This window comes from Lycium ferocissimum, chromosome 8 (genome assembly GCF_029784015.1).
Source record: "Lycium ferocissimum isolate CSIRO_LF1 chromosome 8, AGI_CSIRO_Lferr_CH_V1, whole genome shotgun sequence".
NCBI lineage: Eukaryota > Viridiplantae > Streptophyta > Magnoliopsida > Solanales > Solanaceae > Lycium > Lycium ferocissimum.
The window spans coordinates 31,480,906-31,496,809 of NC_081349.1; the positions used below are offsets into that span (position 1 = coordinate 31,480,906).

Genomic DNA, 15,904 nt, shown 5'->3' on the forward strand with positions numbered 1-15,904 from the left:
ATTTGATTAGTGCTATCTTTCACCAACATGAATACGAGGTAATTCTTCCCAAAAAATCACTCCGTCAATGTTGTGATTTGAACTCTAGTCTCTCATGATTGGGCATCAAACTAAATCACTTCAATATTCAGTGATTGGGCATCAAACTAAATCACTTCAATATTCAATATCCGCTGGTTCGACTAATCCAAATATGTGACTCACAACCATTTATGCACTAGAGAGATCATTTCTTGCGTCAAAGCTTGCTGCAGTTTCTACTCTTGCTAATAGTTAACACATTCATTCTTTGTTATTACGAGGTCCTGAACTGAAGTACCCCTCTTTACCCGCCTACTTTCGAAAAATTGGCTTAATCAATCCAAAGATTATCTATTTACAATGGAATGGCATACAAAGTTAACAATGCATCAACATGAAAATGGAGAACAGGCTCGACCAATTGAACCTTCTCGAACTGATTCTTTTTATTACGGGGAAGGACTCCCTAATAGAAGTTCTTTTATTGCCGAGGCTTAAACCCGAAAAATTAGGTTAAGGATGAAGAGATCACATTGGTAGCACCACATTTCTTGGTGTTAGAACGTCTTAAGTTAAGGATTTCCGAATGGAAAAACAATGGTTAATGCAGAATTAATAACTGTTAATATGAACTTAAGGCAATATCTGGACACATTTAGATCTGCTAATTAACGTACTAACTCATAAACTCAATGGAAGTCAAATAATTTTATCTAGACAGGGTAATCATGAAACCTTGGCCGATGTATCTGGCGGCCCGTATTGTTTGTTGACCATAATTTATGAATTCAATTATCCTAGGGATTTTTAGCCAAACATTAAGATCTGCGTAAAATAAATAGCGGCACAATTTGTTATTGTATAAGTAACTAATATGTTTCATGGTCAAAATTCTTAAAAGAGTACAGACCATGGTGCCAATGTAAATTTACATTCTAAGAAAAGGAATTTGTCCATTTATCGGGGTCTAAGGGCGTCGAGACACATAAGAAGTTTTAATTTAAGCACTATGTTCTAAAGCCAAAAAAAATCATTGTACAGTTGGGCAAACCTATACCCGGACCGATAGCCCATTAGTCATATAATTCCAAACAGTTCCCGAACCGTTAATCTGATAACCGAAACCATAACATTTTTTTGGTTCAGGACCTTCGGGCTATCGGTACAGTTCAATTTTGAACAGCCTTGGGGGGTCATGCAACCAAGAAGATAAAGGTACAAGACAAATCACACACTTGGCCAGCAATTTTCATACATCCATAAAAACTTTAATCCCACTAAAAAGGAAAAAAGAAATTCTTGATGCAGAAATTTATCGATCTCTATCTTAGCTCGTCATTGTGAAAAAAAAAAAAAAAAAAGGTTCTCTTGAACAGTGTCTATCGTGCTAATCACGACTATATCACAAACTATCATGCATGAACTCGACCCTATCTCAGTATTTTGACCAAACCAAATGCAGGGAAATCAATTGCCTTGATCCAAAGTGTACAAGTATACAGATCTTTCTTGAGGATTTGATGTTCCCAGAATGTGTATCACCAATTTGCACCACCTTCTGAATCGCGGGGCTGGTAAAAGTCATTTGGTTTCACGATATTTACATCCTCGAATTCATTGTCATCTAAAAGCAGGAAATATGCACGGTTATAACGAGCAAAGATCAATCAAAATGCATATCATAAAGCCATAAGTTAGAACATAGTAGTATAAAATCCAATGCAAATTTCAAAAGTTAAGAAGCTGTAGGAGAACATGAAGATCACAACCAAAAAGCTAAACGATTTTCAACTCAAAATCACCATAGCAACCAACGTTTTCCTTTTAAAATGTCTTGTAATTTTGGACATGCAAGACTGCATGAGTACCTGCATCCCACTAAATTGCAATAGCATTCAAGTATTTGACTAGATAAAAGTTCAAACGATTCCAGTCCAAGATTGGATCTAGATAGAAATTCAAATGGCGCATGTGACGCTCATGATGGAGGGCAGGCTGACAAGGGCGGTCATAGAGAAGGACTTGCAGGCTTCTAGGCTGACAAGTTTCTAAAAAAAGGTGCACATGATACCTTAAGCGAATCCAAGGTCGAAATGGGAGGAGGAAAGCGAAGAGCGTTATGAAGCATCACACAAGTTCACATGGTACACACGTTCTTGGGCTCGATGATGGCGTAGCCTAAGGGACAAATCCGAGAGACCTGTTGGGTCAAAATGGACAATACATGTCATGGGCTTGGGCCGTGACAGTTCCAGTTCCAAGATAAGATCAAGTCCAAATGTAACCTATAGAGGTTGATACTTCTCTAGCCAATGAATACTTCATCAAAATGCATAATGCAGCTATTCTGAAATATGGATGAACAGGAATGTTGTAGGAGTGATTAAGTGGGACAACATCTTTTTTTCTTCTTCTTTACACCAAGTGACACACAACAAGAAAAAGTGAACAAACAGAACAAACAAGAAGTTGGACTTCTTGTTAAAGAGGCGGCAAAGGACAAGAAAGAGGAGCCCTTTAGTGAAGGAAACCAATATTATGCATCAGATGCCTTCGTCTTGAAAGACACAACACAATAATTCTCAGTGTCTCTGCTACGTAGTCATTGTATCAATAATAAGCCAATTTTCCTAGTGATGTATTTTTAGTCTAACCACATTCCTGGATCAATTATAGTAAAAATAAATCACCAAAAATTCCAGTTAATCCAAATGAAATAAGCGCATGCGCTATCATTTCCCATCAATACGAAAAAGATATGCAGCTATTCTGATTTTTTGCTCCACTCACTATTTTCCTCACTTAGACCTCAAGATCCAAGTAAAGCATGTGATGAAATATAAAAAGCTAGTATTCCCTCACTTCCACTTACACAGGTCTTATTTTCTTTTTACTACGTTGAAAATTCCTTTTTTTCAATTTGGATAATGATGAACAAAGAATTCACTTTAAATTAATGAGCCAATAGCCATAACATATCAACTTAATGTGAAAGGAAGCTCTTCAATAGACTTTCTGCCTACCTAAAGACTCGTTTCTTACTCAACATATAAACTCCTTGAAGTCTAAAAGGAAGATTAAACTCCTTGAACTGATGCTACAAACATATTCATCGCAACTCCGGAGCTTATGTAAGATGAGAAAGCACGGTAAAGTGTACTATTCCACTCAGCCATTACGAAGTAACAAGGGTAAACCTACCCGCTTGTCACGCTTTTTTTCCAGCTCACTCCAAATGAGCTATGCTCTTGTTCTTTTATTCAGTTTATAACCATTTTCTCAATAATGTTGATTCAGGGATTCCCCTTCCTCAGTATTTCCATCTTCACTCTGGTTACACACAGTTGTCTCCAGTCAATCTCCACTCGTGTTTGTTGAGTTAAAATATTTCACAACTTTTCCTTTCCTTGTGAAATTGCAGTTGCATCCCACGTATTACTCTCCTATGTCTTCAATTTAATTGTTTCAAGCTCTAGTCAGAAGTTGATATTTCTGTTTGTGCATCAAACTAAGAATATGTCAACAGTGATATCCAAAATACGAGCTAAGTGGAGCTCAACCATTAACTGATGTTTTTAGCTTTACGTGTAATTTTCTCTCGGTAGTGCAATTGCTTTATTATCATCATTTCTTGATATTACACCTAAGTACTCATTTGCTTTCTTCATGATTGTCATGTATTTCCACACATTCTTACGGTATATCTTCCCAAATCTATACCTATCAGCTTTTGTGGCTAATTTCCCTAGATTTCTCTAAGGTGATTCTTGAGTACGGTTTTTCTAATCTAAATAAGAAATGGGTCAATGACTAGAAGACAAAGACAACCAATGATTACTTGTACGAAAGAAAAGGTGCATTCATCTTGAGCATTTCTTGCCAAGTGGTGATACTTGGTAGTAACATAAAAATACTTTGGGGCCTGAAGGGATGAAAGGCAGTCAAGAACAAAAAAAGAAACAAAATTATCAGCTAATCAAATATAGAAATTTCCACTAAAACTGGGAAAAGACAAATGCAGAAGTGAAGAGAACCTTTTCTCAGAGTCAGCGCCACCACAGCGTCATTTTCAACCTGAAAAGTGTTCAAAAACATTAAACAAAAAATCAAGCCATAAACTTAGATTAAATAAAGAAGTATGGGATTATTTGCTTGAGAAAAATATTTCAAGAACCTCATGGACTTCTTTCTTGTTATTAGTGTATACTCATATGACTTAAAAGTTAAAAGAGCTCCCTTCTTTTTATAAGGTAATAATTTTAGAATAGTGGGGAAAAAACTACCATACATAAGCACTATACTAAAAGTTAGAGAATCTACAACATAATATAATTCTCTATGAACAACACCCAACCTTTTGAAAAAAGTACCAAAAAAAACAATCTTTTCCAGCAGAGGCAAAAAAGCACTAGTGATTTCGTCCCATCTGCCTAAGCCTTGGTAGGTAGAGTTACCCAATACCGAAGTCGAGAGATATGCAAGCTGACCAAGACACTACCATCATCCAGAAAAGAAAGAAAACCCAATCTTTTATACACACTAGAACTTCATTGGGTGCACCGAAAAGAAACTAAAAATCCTCAAATGTACATAGTCATTCACATCAACAGGTTGATTCCTTAAAAGAGCTTCCATATTACGTTTGTTGTTAATATGATATTAAAAAGAGTGTTCAAAGCTAAAAGAAAAAATTCCTTTTAAAGAATGTCGACACCAGTGTTGGAACAACCCAAAAGGGAAAGTTGGACGGGTCATTGGCAATAGGAGTAGAATCTGCTGATTACCCAAAATACTAGACGACAGGATAATTTTCTAGTTGTACCAATTTCTCATACGATATTTTGAAAAATAATGATGATAAAGATGGACAGTTTACTTTCTGATCAGCTAGGGACTTTGAGTCTTCCAACACGTCTCCAGCTGGCATCAGGATTAATCGCTGATCATTAACAGGTTGATCAATGAGGTTAAATAATTTCTCCTTTATTTGTAGAATTGCCTCGGTTGGGTCACATTGAATGAAGTAGGTGGTCTTATTACGCTTCACACGGATATACATTGCCTGCATACACAAAAAGAAATTAAAGAACAAATCGGTTGACAAAATATAAATAATTTTCTCAATACTTACCTATGCTATTGAAGTTCAAATACACATAAATATATTATAATACCCAGTAGTGTTTCCATTAGTTTTTAGGTTTATATGCTATCATATAGATCCATGTAGTTCACGGAGAAATTTCAGTTTTCCCCACACCAAACCCCAGGCAGAATTAAAAAGGGCAGCCCGGTGCACTAAGCACCCGCTATGCGCGAGGTCCGGGGAAAGGCCGGACCACAAGGGTCTATTGTACGCAGGCTTACCCTGCATTTTTGCAAGAGGCTGTTTCCACGGCTCGAACCCGTGATCTCCTGGTCACATGGCAGCAACTTTACCAATTACCCAAGGCTCCCCAGACAGAATTATACAGTGAAAAGAAGTAGACCCAAATCAACTAGATACATGAGCAGCAAAATGGAGATAAAATTGATACTGGCTCCTTCGAATTTGATAACCTCAACTCCATTAACAACTACTTATGAATCCTTTTCTCGGTTTACACCCATTATCTCATTTCTTGAATCGAACTATATATATATATATATATATATTTTTTTTTTGTGACATCGAACTAATCAATTGTCGCAAATAGTAAATTGGAGAATATTAATTCCCCCCAAACCCCAGGTGAGCAAAGGAAGTAGACCTAAACCAACTAGATATATGAACAGCAAATGGAGATAAAATTGATACCAACTCCTCAGAATTCGGTAACCTCAACTCCATTAACAACTAAAAATGAATCCTTTTTCGGTTTACAACCATTATCTCAAGTTTTAGATCAAACTAATCCATTGACACAATTAGACAAACATTTCATGGGAGAAAATTAAGCAGCCGTTTGGCCATTAAATTTTCACTTTTTTCCGGAGTTAAATTCTGGAAATCATGTTCGGCCATAAAATTCCGGAATTCAAGTTGAATTTCAGAATTTGAAAACACCAAAAAGTTGTTTTCTTTTCACTCCAAATCACTCACAAAAATAAAAAAAACAACACCAATTTGTATTCACAGCCAAACACAACTCCAATTTCCAAATACAATTTTTCACTTTAAAAACAAAAACTACTTTCTTCAAATTTCACAAACTTCATGGCCAAACACGCCCTAAGTCCTCCCCCTCCCAAAAAAAAAAAAAAAACCCATGTGACCATTTCCAGGAATTATACAAAGAAAATAAGTAGACCCAAATCAGCTAGATATATGAACAGAAAAATGGAGATAAAATTATGGCATATACCTTTACTGAAAAAAAAATACACACACAGAGAGAGATCAAAATTGATAAGAAAATTCAAGAATAAAAAATGGGCATTGACAAAAAACTGAAACAATTAAATGGGGAACTAGATATATAAAGCACCAAAATGGAGATAAAATCATGGCATATATCTATACTGAAACACACACACACACACACACACAAAGAGATCATAATATATAAGAAAAAAATCAAGAATGCAAAATGGGGATGACAAAAAATTGAAACAATTAAAAGTGAAATTAAAGAACAAACCATGGTGTTTATTGTCGGTGATTATTATTCTTGTTGTAGTCAAAAAAATGATGATCTTTGCCAGTTGTGTTCTTGATGAAGCTATTGTCGGGTTTTTAAGTGGCAAAGTTAAGCACTTAAATAGGAATTTAGCCCTTTAAGATTGAGAATATATCGATTTGCCCCTCATATTTATGACTAAATGAAACTTGCAGTATTTAAATTTTTATGCTAAACTTTGTCCCTATTGTTTTGCACCTTGTACTAAATTCTTTTTATTTTTCTTTAACATAAATTTCAAGCACTTTCACTTGACAAAATGAAAAACTTTTGTCCCTAGGAAAAAAAAAACTTTTTAAATGTCGGTGGTGTTAGGATCAGTTTACACGTACCTCGATTATTTCATCAGGTATATGTTATCTCTTACCATCACAAGTATCGAGTAACTTTGTCTCACAAAGAGTTAAGGGACCGTTTGGTTTCAGGGATTAGGGGGTCATACCAGTATAAATTTTGGGACTAAATTTGTTATAGTATTTTGAATGTGGGGTTTAGCTAAAATCAAGAAAGAATTTATATCAGAATCTGGAGATTATCTATGTTATATAGAAGTGGGATTATAATCCCCGGATCATATTGGGATAGCCTTTGTTTTTAACCAAACGACGTGGATCCAATATCAAGCCGAAAGGTTGTTCAATTCAAGAATTTTCGAATGCTTATTTTTCCGAAGTACTTGTCGATTAATATGCCTTTCCTTGCCTGCCTGGGTATCCCCATAAATCTTCTTTGTCTGAACCTCGTTATTCACTTTCAAGGCTATGCCATCTTAAGATACTGCTAAGTGGATGGGAATGTCAGGTTTTTTGAGTGGCAAAGTAAAGGCGTTAAATGGAATTTAGCCCGATAAGATTGAGAATATATCAATTTGACCTTGGCATTTATGAGTAATGCACGATTATGGCCCTTTAAGATTGAGATTATATCATTGTTTTGCACCTAATACTTAAAATTCTTTTTTATTTTCTTGACATAAACTTCAAACACTTTTACTTGACAAAATGAGAAACTTATGTGAACCTATTTTATGTGCTAAAACGAATAAGTTCTTTCTTTTAATGTGGTAGTGTCAGGGTCAGTTTGTATGTACCTCGATTATTTTATCTGTAATTTTTATCATTCACTAGGATGAGTATCAAGTAACTCTGTTTCACGAAGGCTGAAGGGGTCGTTTGATTACAGGGGTTTGGGGGTTATCCAGTATAGAATTTGGGACTAAATTTGACTAGTGTTTAACGGTAGGTATTAGCTAAAACCAAGGTAAAATTTATAATAGAAAATTTATAATAGAATCTTAAGATTTTGTTTATCTCATTTAGAAGGTGAGATTATAATCTCGGAATTATAATTGGGATAACCTTGTTAATCTAACGTCATAAATTTAACAGTAGTTCCAAAGGTTGTCCTACTTGGTAATTTCAGGATGATGCTTATTTTTAACTCGTCAATTATTACGCCCTTCCTCGTTTCTGAGTGCCTAGATATCACCGCAAATCTTTCCTAGTTTCACCCTCAACACCATTTACTTTTAAAGCTATTCCATCCTAAGAAGTTGCTAAGTGAATGGATCTTATCAAACTGATCGACGTGCTACCCGACATTTATCTTATGTGGTGATTATTTACATTATCAGCAGATGTAAGAGGTAGTTGGTAAATTGTACTATGTGGATAAGTTCATATGATTGAAATTCGAGCCTTTGAAGTGTCTATAAGTAAACATTGTATTGCCATGAGTTTTAAATATATTAGGTTAACCTGCAAGAAATCTTCTGTCTAGATGTCTATTTTGACTGAACAAAACCTCACCTCAGTTGCACTGCAAATTAACATGGATTTAACACTTTAGACAAAAAACCAATTGTTGGTCATTTTGAGCATTTTAATATTATAAAATTATATTAGGGTGGCTCATGTTTAAGAACCACAGTGTGCTGCATTTGTTATACACGTTAGTGGCCATATAAATAGCTAGAAGTGATTTCATTTCTTACATTGAATATGGTTGAATGTGGCCATAATTTTCTCGTAACCCCAAAAGCATTATCTCTTACTAATTACCCCATTAAACCTCAAATAACTCATCCACTTTCTTGACATTTACTTGTGGAAGAAATCTTACACCTACATAAAGGATGTTTTCCTTCTTGTGTTGGAGTGAAAAAAAAAAAAAAGTAGATGAGGAGTTGATGAGAAATATTATATTGTGTTTATATTTTGAGGTTGGTGTGTTGATAAAGAGATAGTTGAGAGAAAGAAAAATATTCCAACTCTCCAACTTAGTCACTACAAAAGCGAGTAATTTTGTGTTGAAGGAAGGTGTTCTTATGGTGGAGCTTTGGACTCTTCAACTAGTCCGGAGTTGTTTGAGTCATATGACAGTGACAGGCTGTTGTATCCTGGAGGGGACAAGTCAGAGTTATACTCTTTGGACCGGTGAAGATTATGCCGCACTGGGCTTAAATATCCTTAAAGAGAGCGAGATATCCGCGCCTCAGCCTGAAGAATATTTACTTATTTTCTTCATTTTATTTATGTTTTATTGTAATAATTTGTGGTATATTCACCAACAATTTTAAGGAGATTTAACTTTGTTACAGTTTGAAAAATCGCGGATATCAAGATAGGAGATATTAACATCATTCCGCTTCGGCGTCGCTAGATCTCTTTAAGAGGTGGAAGGGTAAAGTATTTTTTTTTTCTACTTGTTCAACTCAAGCGGAGGAAAGGTAAAAAAACATTTTACCTTATATTTTTATGAATAAAGTGATACTACTTTTCAAGAGCATAAATTGTTATTTAAATTCTCAAAATAGTGGGAGCTAAAGAAGTGAGAAAAATATCTATCATGAAAAGTGATTTCTGCATCTTTGAGAATGTCTTAAAAAGAGTGGCAAGTGCATGTACTAATCTTCAAAAATTCACATGTTATTTTGCCTCAATATTTGATCATTTGTTGATCTTTGGCTCTAACATTAGTGTTGTTAAATTAAACAAAAAATATGGTAGCAGCCATTTTGAAGTGAGAAATTTGAGTGAGGCAATTTCATTCTTGGAATGAAAAATATAAAAAAATATGTGATAAAACTTTTCGTAACCAGTCACATTGTGTTGAGGAAATTGTGAAGTACAATTTTGTGGATTGTACACGTGTTGATTCCTTTTGATTATGTGTTTATTAATTTCCAATTCAAAGTTAAAATTTGTGATAAATCAAAAAACTAAGGAATATGCTAGCCTAAATATGAGATATGTGACTGTCTGCACTTGGCCTGATATTGTGTGTATAGTAAAAGTACTTAGCAGGTACAAGCAAACCTGGTATATATACTTGGTAAGAAAATTTGTGGCTTGTTTTATAAGAAAAAATATCCTGTCGTACTCGAAGATTTATTTTATGCAGATAAGAATACTTGGTGCTATTTGTTGAAAAAATATTATTACTAACTCTACCATGGAGGCTTTGAGAAATCAATCCTCTAACTTTGATTTATTGTTATAGCACAAATATTATTGATAGAGTTCAATACCGTTATCACAACGGTAAATTCATACCCATGAGGAGAACATATAATACTGCGAGATCATTTGTGAAAATTGGTATATCATAAATATTCTTGATCGTGTAAATTTGTGATAATCTTGCAGATTTGTAGACAAAGCCCTTTACAAGCGGGTCTAAAGCACATCGAGGGGGATGGGATCGAAGCCCATAAATTCATGAGTCGTATATGAGGAAATCCAACCTGGAGACTAGAGATCCTATAACGAGGTTCAATGGGAAAAAATGAATTATATGATGACTTCTTGTGAAAAAATGCACTATTTTATTTATTCCCTCCCTATGGTGTGAGTGCCTTATTCTATAACAGTTTCTAGAGGTTGAGTTTATAAACTCTTAATGAAATGCTGTAGCTCGTATGAGCGGGGTGTTAAGTTACAGAAGCACCCTTGACAGATTTCACCTATGTGAGTGTAGAAGTAGGCCGCTTCCTATGAGAATTGGGATCATTCTCAGAAGCACTCATGAAATCGGGATAGCACAAGGCCGTAATGTGCCAGCTATTAAAGCTTATGTCAACACCTTGATTATTATGTGTAAGCAGTGGTACTTTATTTCCCTTAAGCAGTCATAGTTCAATGTGGAACACACTACTGACTCTGGAGTACGGATTACTGTTTTACTAAGTGGAGGTTCAATGCAGAGCATACCTTCATCATGCATAATAGTCTCCCTTCAACTAAGTTGGTGATAACTCTCTTATTATAACATTAAAATGCTTGGGGGATTGTTGGTCATTTTGAGCATTGTAATATTATAAAATTATATTAAGGTGGCTCATGTTTAAGAACCACAATGTGCCGCATTTGTTATACACGTTAGTGGCCATATAAATGGCTAAAAGTGGTTTCATTTCTTACATTGAATATGGTTGAATGTGGCCATAATTTTCTTGTAACCCCAAAAGCATTATCTCCTACTAATTACCCCATTAAACCTCAAATAACTCATCCACTTTCTTGACATTTACTTGTGGAAGAAATCTTGCACCTACATAAAGGATGTTTTCCTTCTTGTGTTGGAGTGAAAAAAAAAAAAGTAGATGAGAGTGGATGAGAAATATTATGTTGTGTTTATATTTTGTGGTTGGTGTGTTGAGAAAGAGATAGTTGAGAGAAAGAAAAATATTCTAACTCTCCAACTTTTAGTCACTACAAAAGAGAGTAATTTTGGGTTGAAGGAAGGTGTTCTTATGGTGGAGCTTTGGACTCTTTAACTAGTCCGGAGTTATTTGAGTCATACGACATTGACGGGGTTATCTTGGGGGATAAGTTAGAGTTATCTTGCGGCAGACGGTGAAGATTATGCCGCAGTGGGCTTAAATCTCCTTAAAGAGAGCGAGATATCCGCGCTTCTGCTTGAAGAATATTTATTTATTTTTCTTCATTTTATTTATATTTTCAACTGTAATAATTTGTGGTATATTCACCAACACCAATGAACTACATGGATCTAATAATAGCATATAAACTTCAAAAGAAAGAAAAAAACAAAGTTCATTGTTGGGGGTATATGAAACTTTTTTGTCAGAACGAAAATTAATGGGAACACTTGCAAATCGATCTCCCACATTAATGTGGGAACTCAAAAGCCCCTCGCACACTCAGGACTGGAACAGGAGCGGTGAAAATATAATTAATATGAGGTTCAATATCGAGTAAATCAAGAATTGGAATGGGTCTGACGCTAATACTATGATAAGAAAATAAATATTGAGTCTAACTCAACCTCAAAAATTAGTTCATGAGGCGAAGACAGCCCAAAACCATATTAAAAGGTTAATTTTCATCCCCACACTGATGTGGCAACTCAACAGCAAGTCATGATCTTCAGCATATTCTTAATAGCGAAAAACTGCCACTGTATGGAAGTGTCAATTCTCACAAGTGAAATTGCATGCAAAATACTATCCAATCAATAGCCTGTTTTTTCCTTTTTACCTAGTTGACAAAAACTAAGTACCCTTTAAGCAATTCAAGGTGTAGCATAACAACCAATAGAGTGGTTGAAAATCATAAGAGATTAGAATACAAATCGCTTCATCGATAAAAAAGGTGATTTTTCTTATCTGTCTATGTCTTGGTTGGAAAGAATTATTCCGTACACTTGTTGGTGAAAAACTACAACTACATCTAATAAAATAGTTGAGGCGTGCGCAAGTTGACGCGAACACTATATTACTGAAGATGGTTCTCTTCATCTCACTATAGAAAAATATGCCAGATTTTCCACGTTGGCAATAGTCTAACTCATCGTGGAACCCCACGTGTGATATTTTTCTCCAACTAGGACAACCTCAGCCACAAAAGCACCACCACATATCCTTCAAAATATCCACTTCATCTTCCACGTGGCCCAATCATAAAACAGAAACAATTCTCCCTAGCCAATAATTATCTACATTCAGATTTGCCTATATCCCTAACTTCTTCCTTATACTCACCACAATTTACACCATCTTTTTCATTCTCATATCCATTTTCTAATCTCTACTCATCTCAAATTTTTTTGAACATTTTTTAATTTATAAAAGGAAGAAGAGATGGCTTCTAATACATTGATGAGCTGTGGAATAGCAGCAGTTTGCCCCTCTGTCCTCTCTTCTTCCAAGTCTAAATTCGCCGTGGCGGTGCCCGTGTCCACCGGAGCTACCAATGCCACGTCACGTCTCACCATGTCGGCCGAGTGGATGCCCGGCCAACCCCGTCCCTCCTACCTCGACGGCTCAGCCCCCGGGTAATTTTCATCACCTAAAATAGTACAGTACTTCTTTCGTTTCATTTTATGTGACGATATTTGATATGATATGAATATGATGTCTAAGGCTTTAATTTGATATATGTATTATTAGGAGAAAAATATTAAATTTTTGGTTGAAAAGTAAGTTTGATAGGCATTAAACTTTAGACGTCGGCATTTTGAAACGTATCAGAAAGAAGGATACTTATATTTGAGAGTTGAACAATTTTCAATGACTATTTGTAGTGGAGGATTTAGAGCACAATTTACGGGTTCACACGATTTAGTAACGTTTGTTCAGACCTTATGTATATATTAAGAAATTATTGAATATCTATAAATATTTGACCGTGAACTCAGTTATTATTGTATATTAACCTGAAATTGCTGTAAATCCTGAATTCGCCTTGGCTTTGTTAAATATCTTTAACTAAAAATAATTTGTACTACAATCTGTACTATGATTTTTTATGCAAGTTCTAATTTCTAAATATATAAATGCAGAGACTTTGGATTTGATCCACTTGGTTTAGGAGAAGTACCTTCAAATTTGGAGAGATACAAAGAATCTGAACTTATTCATTGCAGATGGGCTATGCTTGCTGTTGTAAGCTTCTTATTCTCTAATGCCTCCTGATGCTATTTTATGATAGGATATAACTTATATAAACCGATAATGTTAAAAAAACCTTACATTATTTGTTTATTTTAGCATGTTGTATCAGGTACTTCGCCCTATTTTATATGTTATTAATCCTGTTTAGGGAGAGCTCCATGTAATAATGTTTTTGGTGACAACAATATAAAATTCTTCCACTGTCGATGCATATAGAAGTTAAACTCTTTATGCGAAAAGGAAAACAAAATGACATCAATAAGAAATTCTGCTGTAATATTTACACACTTCATCATTTAGTAGTATGTTTGAGCAATTTTCTGCATTACCTTTAAGATTTTGGACATTAGACCTTTTGTCGGAAAATTATACTGTGTATATATAAAATTATATAACGTGTATCGGTCAAATATTACTCTGCTTGAACACTTTTAACGAAATTCCCGGTTTCACCAATGTAACTAGGTACATTGTTCTATGACATACATCACATTTTAGAAGAGATTTACAAACAATGTTAGAAAAATATACAAATATACACATTTTAGAACCTCGGGCATAGCGTAGCTTACTGCATCTGGCTGCCCACATTTTAGAAGAGATCTTTATATTACATTAATCAATTTCTCTAACATAAAAATACGTATTCGTTGAATTCTCTAACATAGCTTTTATTCATGAGCAACTTTGCAGCCAGGAATCCTAGTTCCAGAGGCATTGGGCTTGGGCAATTGGGTCAAGGCCCAAGAATGGGCCGCAGTTCCTGGAGGACAAGCTACATATTTGGGCCAGCCTGTTCCATGGGGCACTCTTCCTACTATTTTGGTTATTGAATTTTTAGCCATTGCCTTTGTAGAGCACCAAAGGAGTATGGAAAAGGACCCAGAAAAGAAGAAGTACCCTGGTGGAGCTTTTGACCCATTGGGCTACTCTAAGGACCCTAAGAAATTTGAAGAACTCAAAGTCAAGGAAATCAAAAATGGTGAGAACATTAACCCACTCCTCTTAGGCATTTCACATTTTTTTTAATGGATTTAACTTATATATATGAATTTTATTGGTACTACTATCAGTGTTTCACTTGTGATAGCTACTTAATTATTACATAGTACTTTACTAGGTTATCAATTACTCTTTTCATTTCATTTTATGTGACCTTGTCTCACATGGCATGAAATTGAAAAAAAAACAAAGAAAGACTTGAAGCTTTTGGTATAAAATAAGTTATAATAGACGTTTGTGTGTGTATGTCAATCATCTCATTGAGGGTAAAATGCAAATTTGAAAGTTAAATGCTTCAAAATATAGAATGGTGTCATTTTCTTGGGGATGGACTAAAAAAGAAAACACACTACAAAATTGGGACACAGAGATAAGTACTTATCATAAAGATTTACTTGTCGTTACTATATAGTTTAAGTTATATACACTTATATAGTGTAAATATTTGCATACTACCAATGCAATTTTATAGGTTATAGCAGTTTGTTAAAGCTATATATTTTCCAGGTTACAATGAGGCCTGGTATAAAGAGTTACTAGTTTTATAAAACAACTTAACCGACGGTGTAAAAGTTCTTTACGTTGTCAATGCACCAAACATAAACTCATTACTATACAAGCGATCTGATTCTATAAATATCTTTTTAGACTATCAGTGTAATTTTAATATATTCTAGCAGGTCATCCTTCTTATTTTTATGCTATTAATTTTACTTTTTTTGGACGATTATCTGTTGTTAGGTCGCCTTGCATTGTTGGCATTTGTTGGGTTTTGTGTTCAACAATCAGCATACCCAGGAACAGGACCATTGGAGAACTTGGCAACTCACTTGGCTGATCCATGGCACAACAACATTGGGGATATTGTTATCCCTAGAGGCATTTTACCCAATTGAATTGTACTATGATGTATATTAGCCAAACACCTTGTAAAACTCTCACATGTACGCATAGACTTGTAATGAAATGGACTTTTTGTGTATCCTTATTAGTCTATGCCTAGAAAAGTTGCTATGCCTATCTAATTTCCTTTCCATCTGTTAGAGTTGAATTATTCAAACTTAATCTTCAGTCCAACATTATGAGTCTATGCCCATACTAGTCTTCAAGATTCACAAACATATGCGTGTGCGAATATATATGGTCCATTTCGAAAATATTGAGTTCAATAGAAACATGTTAATATGTCCTTACTAAAAATACAAGGATGTGAAATTATTGTTGGTTTATAGTTTGTTTTCACTTCAGCATAGTTTAGCTTGTTTGCTTTATATAGTTCTCTTTGGAATCAAGTGAAATTTGAGAG

The 15,904-nt window shown here is 34.8% G+C and overlaps 2 protein-coding genes across 2 annotated transcripts; one reads left to right on the plus strand and one right to left on the minus strand.

Moving 5' to 3' along the window:
- Positions 1-1,237: 1,237 nt before the first annotated feature.
- Positions 1,238-6,796, minus strand: LOC132068022 (uncharacterized). Its single transcript, XM_059461479.1, has 4 exons — positions 6,642-6,796; positions 4,898-5,083; positions 4,056-4,095; positions 1,238-1,645 (listed from the first exon to the last, which is right to left on the minus strand). Exons 1-4 carry the CDS (start codon positions 6,642-6,644, stop codon positions 1,560-1,562), a joined length of 315 nt encoding a protein of 104 aa, XP_059317462.1. The 5' UTR covers positions 6,645-6,796; the 3' UTR covers positions 1,238-1,559.
- Positions 6,797-12,688: 5,892 nt separating this feature from the next.
- Positions 12,689-15,584, plus strand: LOC132068023 (chlorophyll a-b binding protein 6A, chloroplastic-like). Its single transcript, XM_059461480.1, has 4 exons — positions 12,689-12,977; positions 13,485-13,587; positions 14,290-14,578; positions 15,340-15,584. Exons 1-4 carry the CDS (start codon positions 12,784-12,786, stop codon positions 15,492-15,494), a joined length of 741 nt encoding a protein of 246 aa, XP_059317463.1. The 5' UTR covers positions 12,689-12,783; the 3' UTR covers positions 15,495-15,584.
- Positions 15,585-15,904: the final 320 nt, after the last annotated feature.

Bases quoted from the DNA above. Each gene is read 5' to 3' on its own strand.
- LOC132068023 (XM_059461480.1), top strand. From the start codon at position 12,784: ATGGCTTCTAATACATTGATGAGCTGTGGAATAGCAGCAGTTTGCCCC. The intron at 12,978-13,484 runs GTAATTTTCATC...ATATAAATGCAG, and splicing joins CTCGACGGCTCAGCCCCCGG to AGACTTTGGATTTGATCCAC. The intron at 14,579-15,339 runs GTGAGAACATTA...ATCTGTTGTTAG, and splicing joins AGTCAAGGAAATCAAAAATG to GTCGCCTTGCATTGTTGGCA.
- LOC132068022 (XM_059461479.1), bottom strand. The intron at 4,096-4,897 runs GTAAACTGTCCA...AACACTTTTCAG, and splicing joins AGTCCCTAGCTGATCAGAAA to GTTGAAAATGACGCTGTGGT. The intron at 1,646-4,055 runs GTTCTCTTCACT...TCCTGCTTTTAG, and splicing joins GGCGCTGACTCTGAGAAAAG to ATGACAATGAATTCGAGGAT.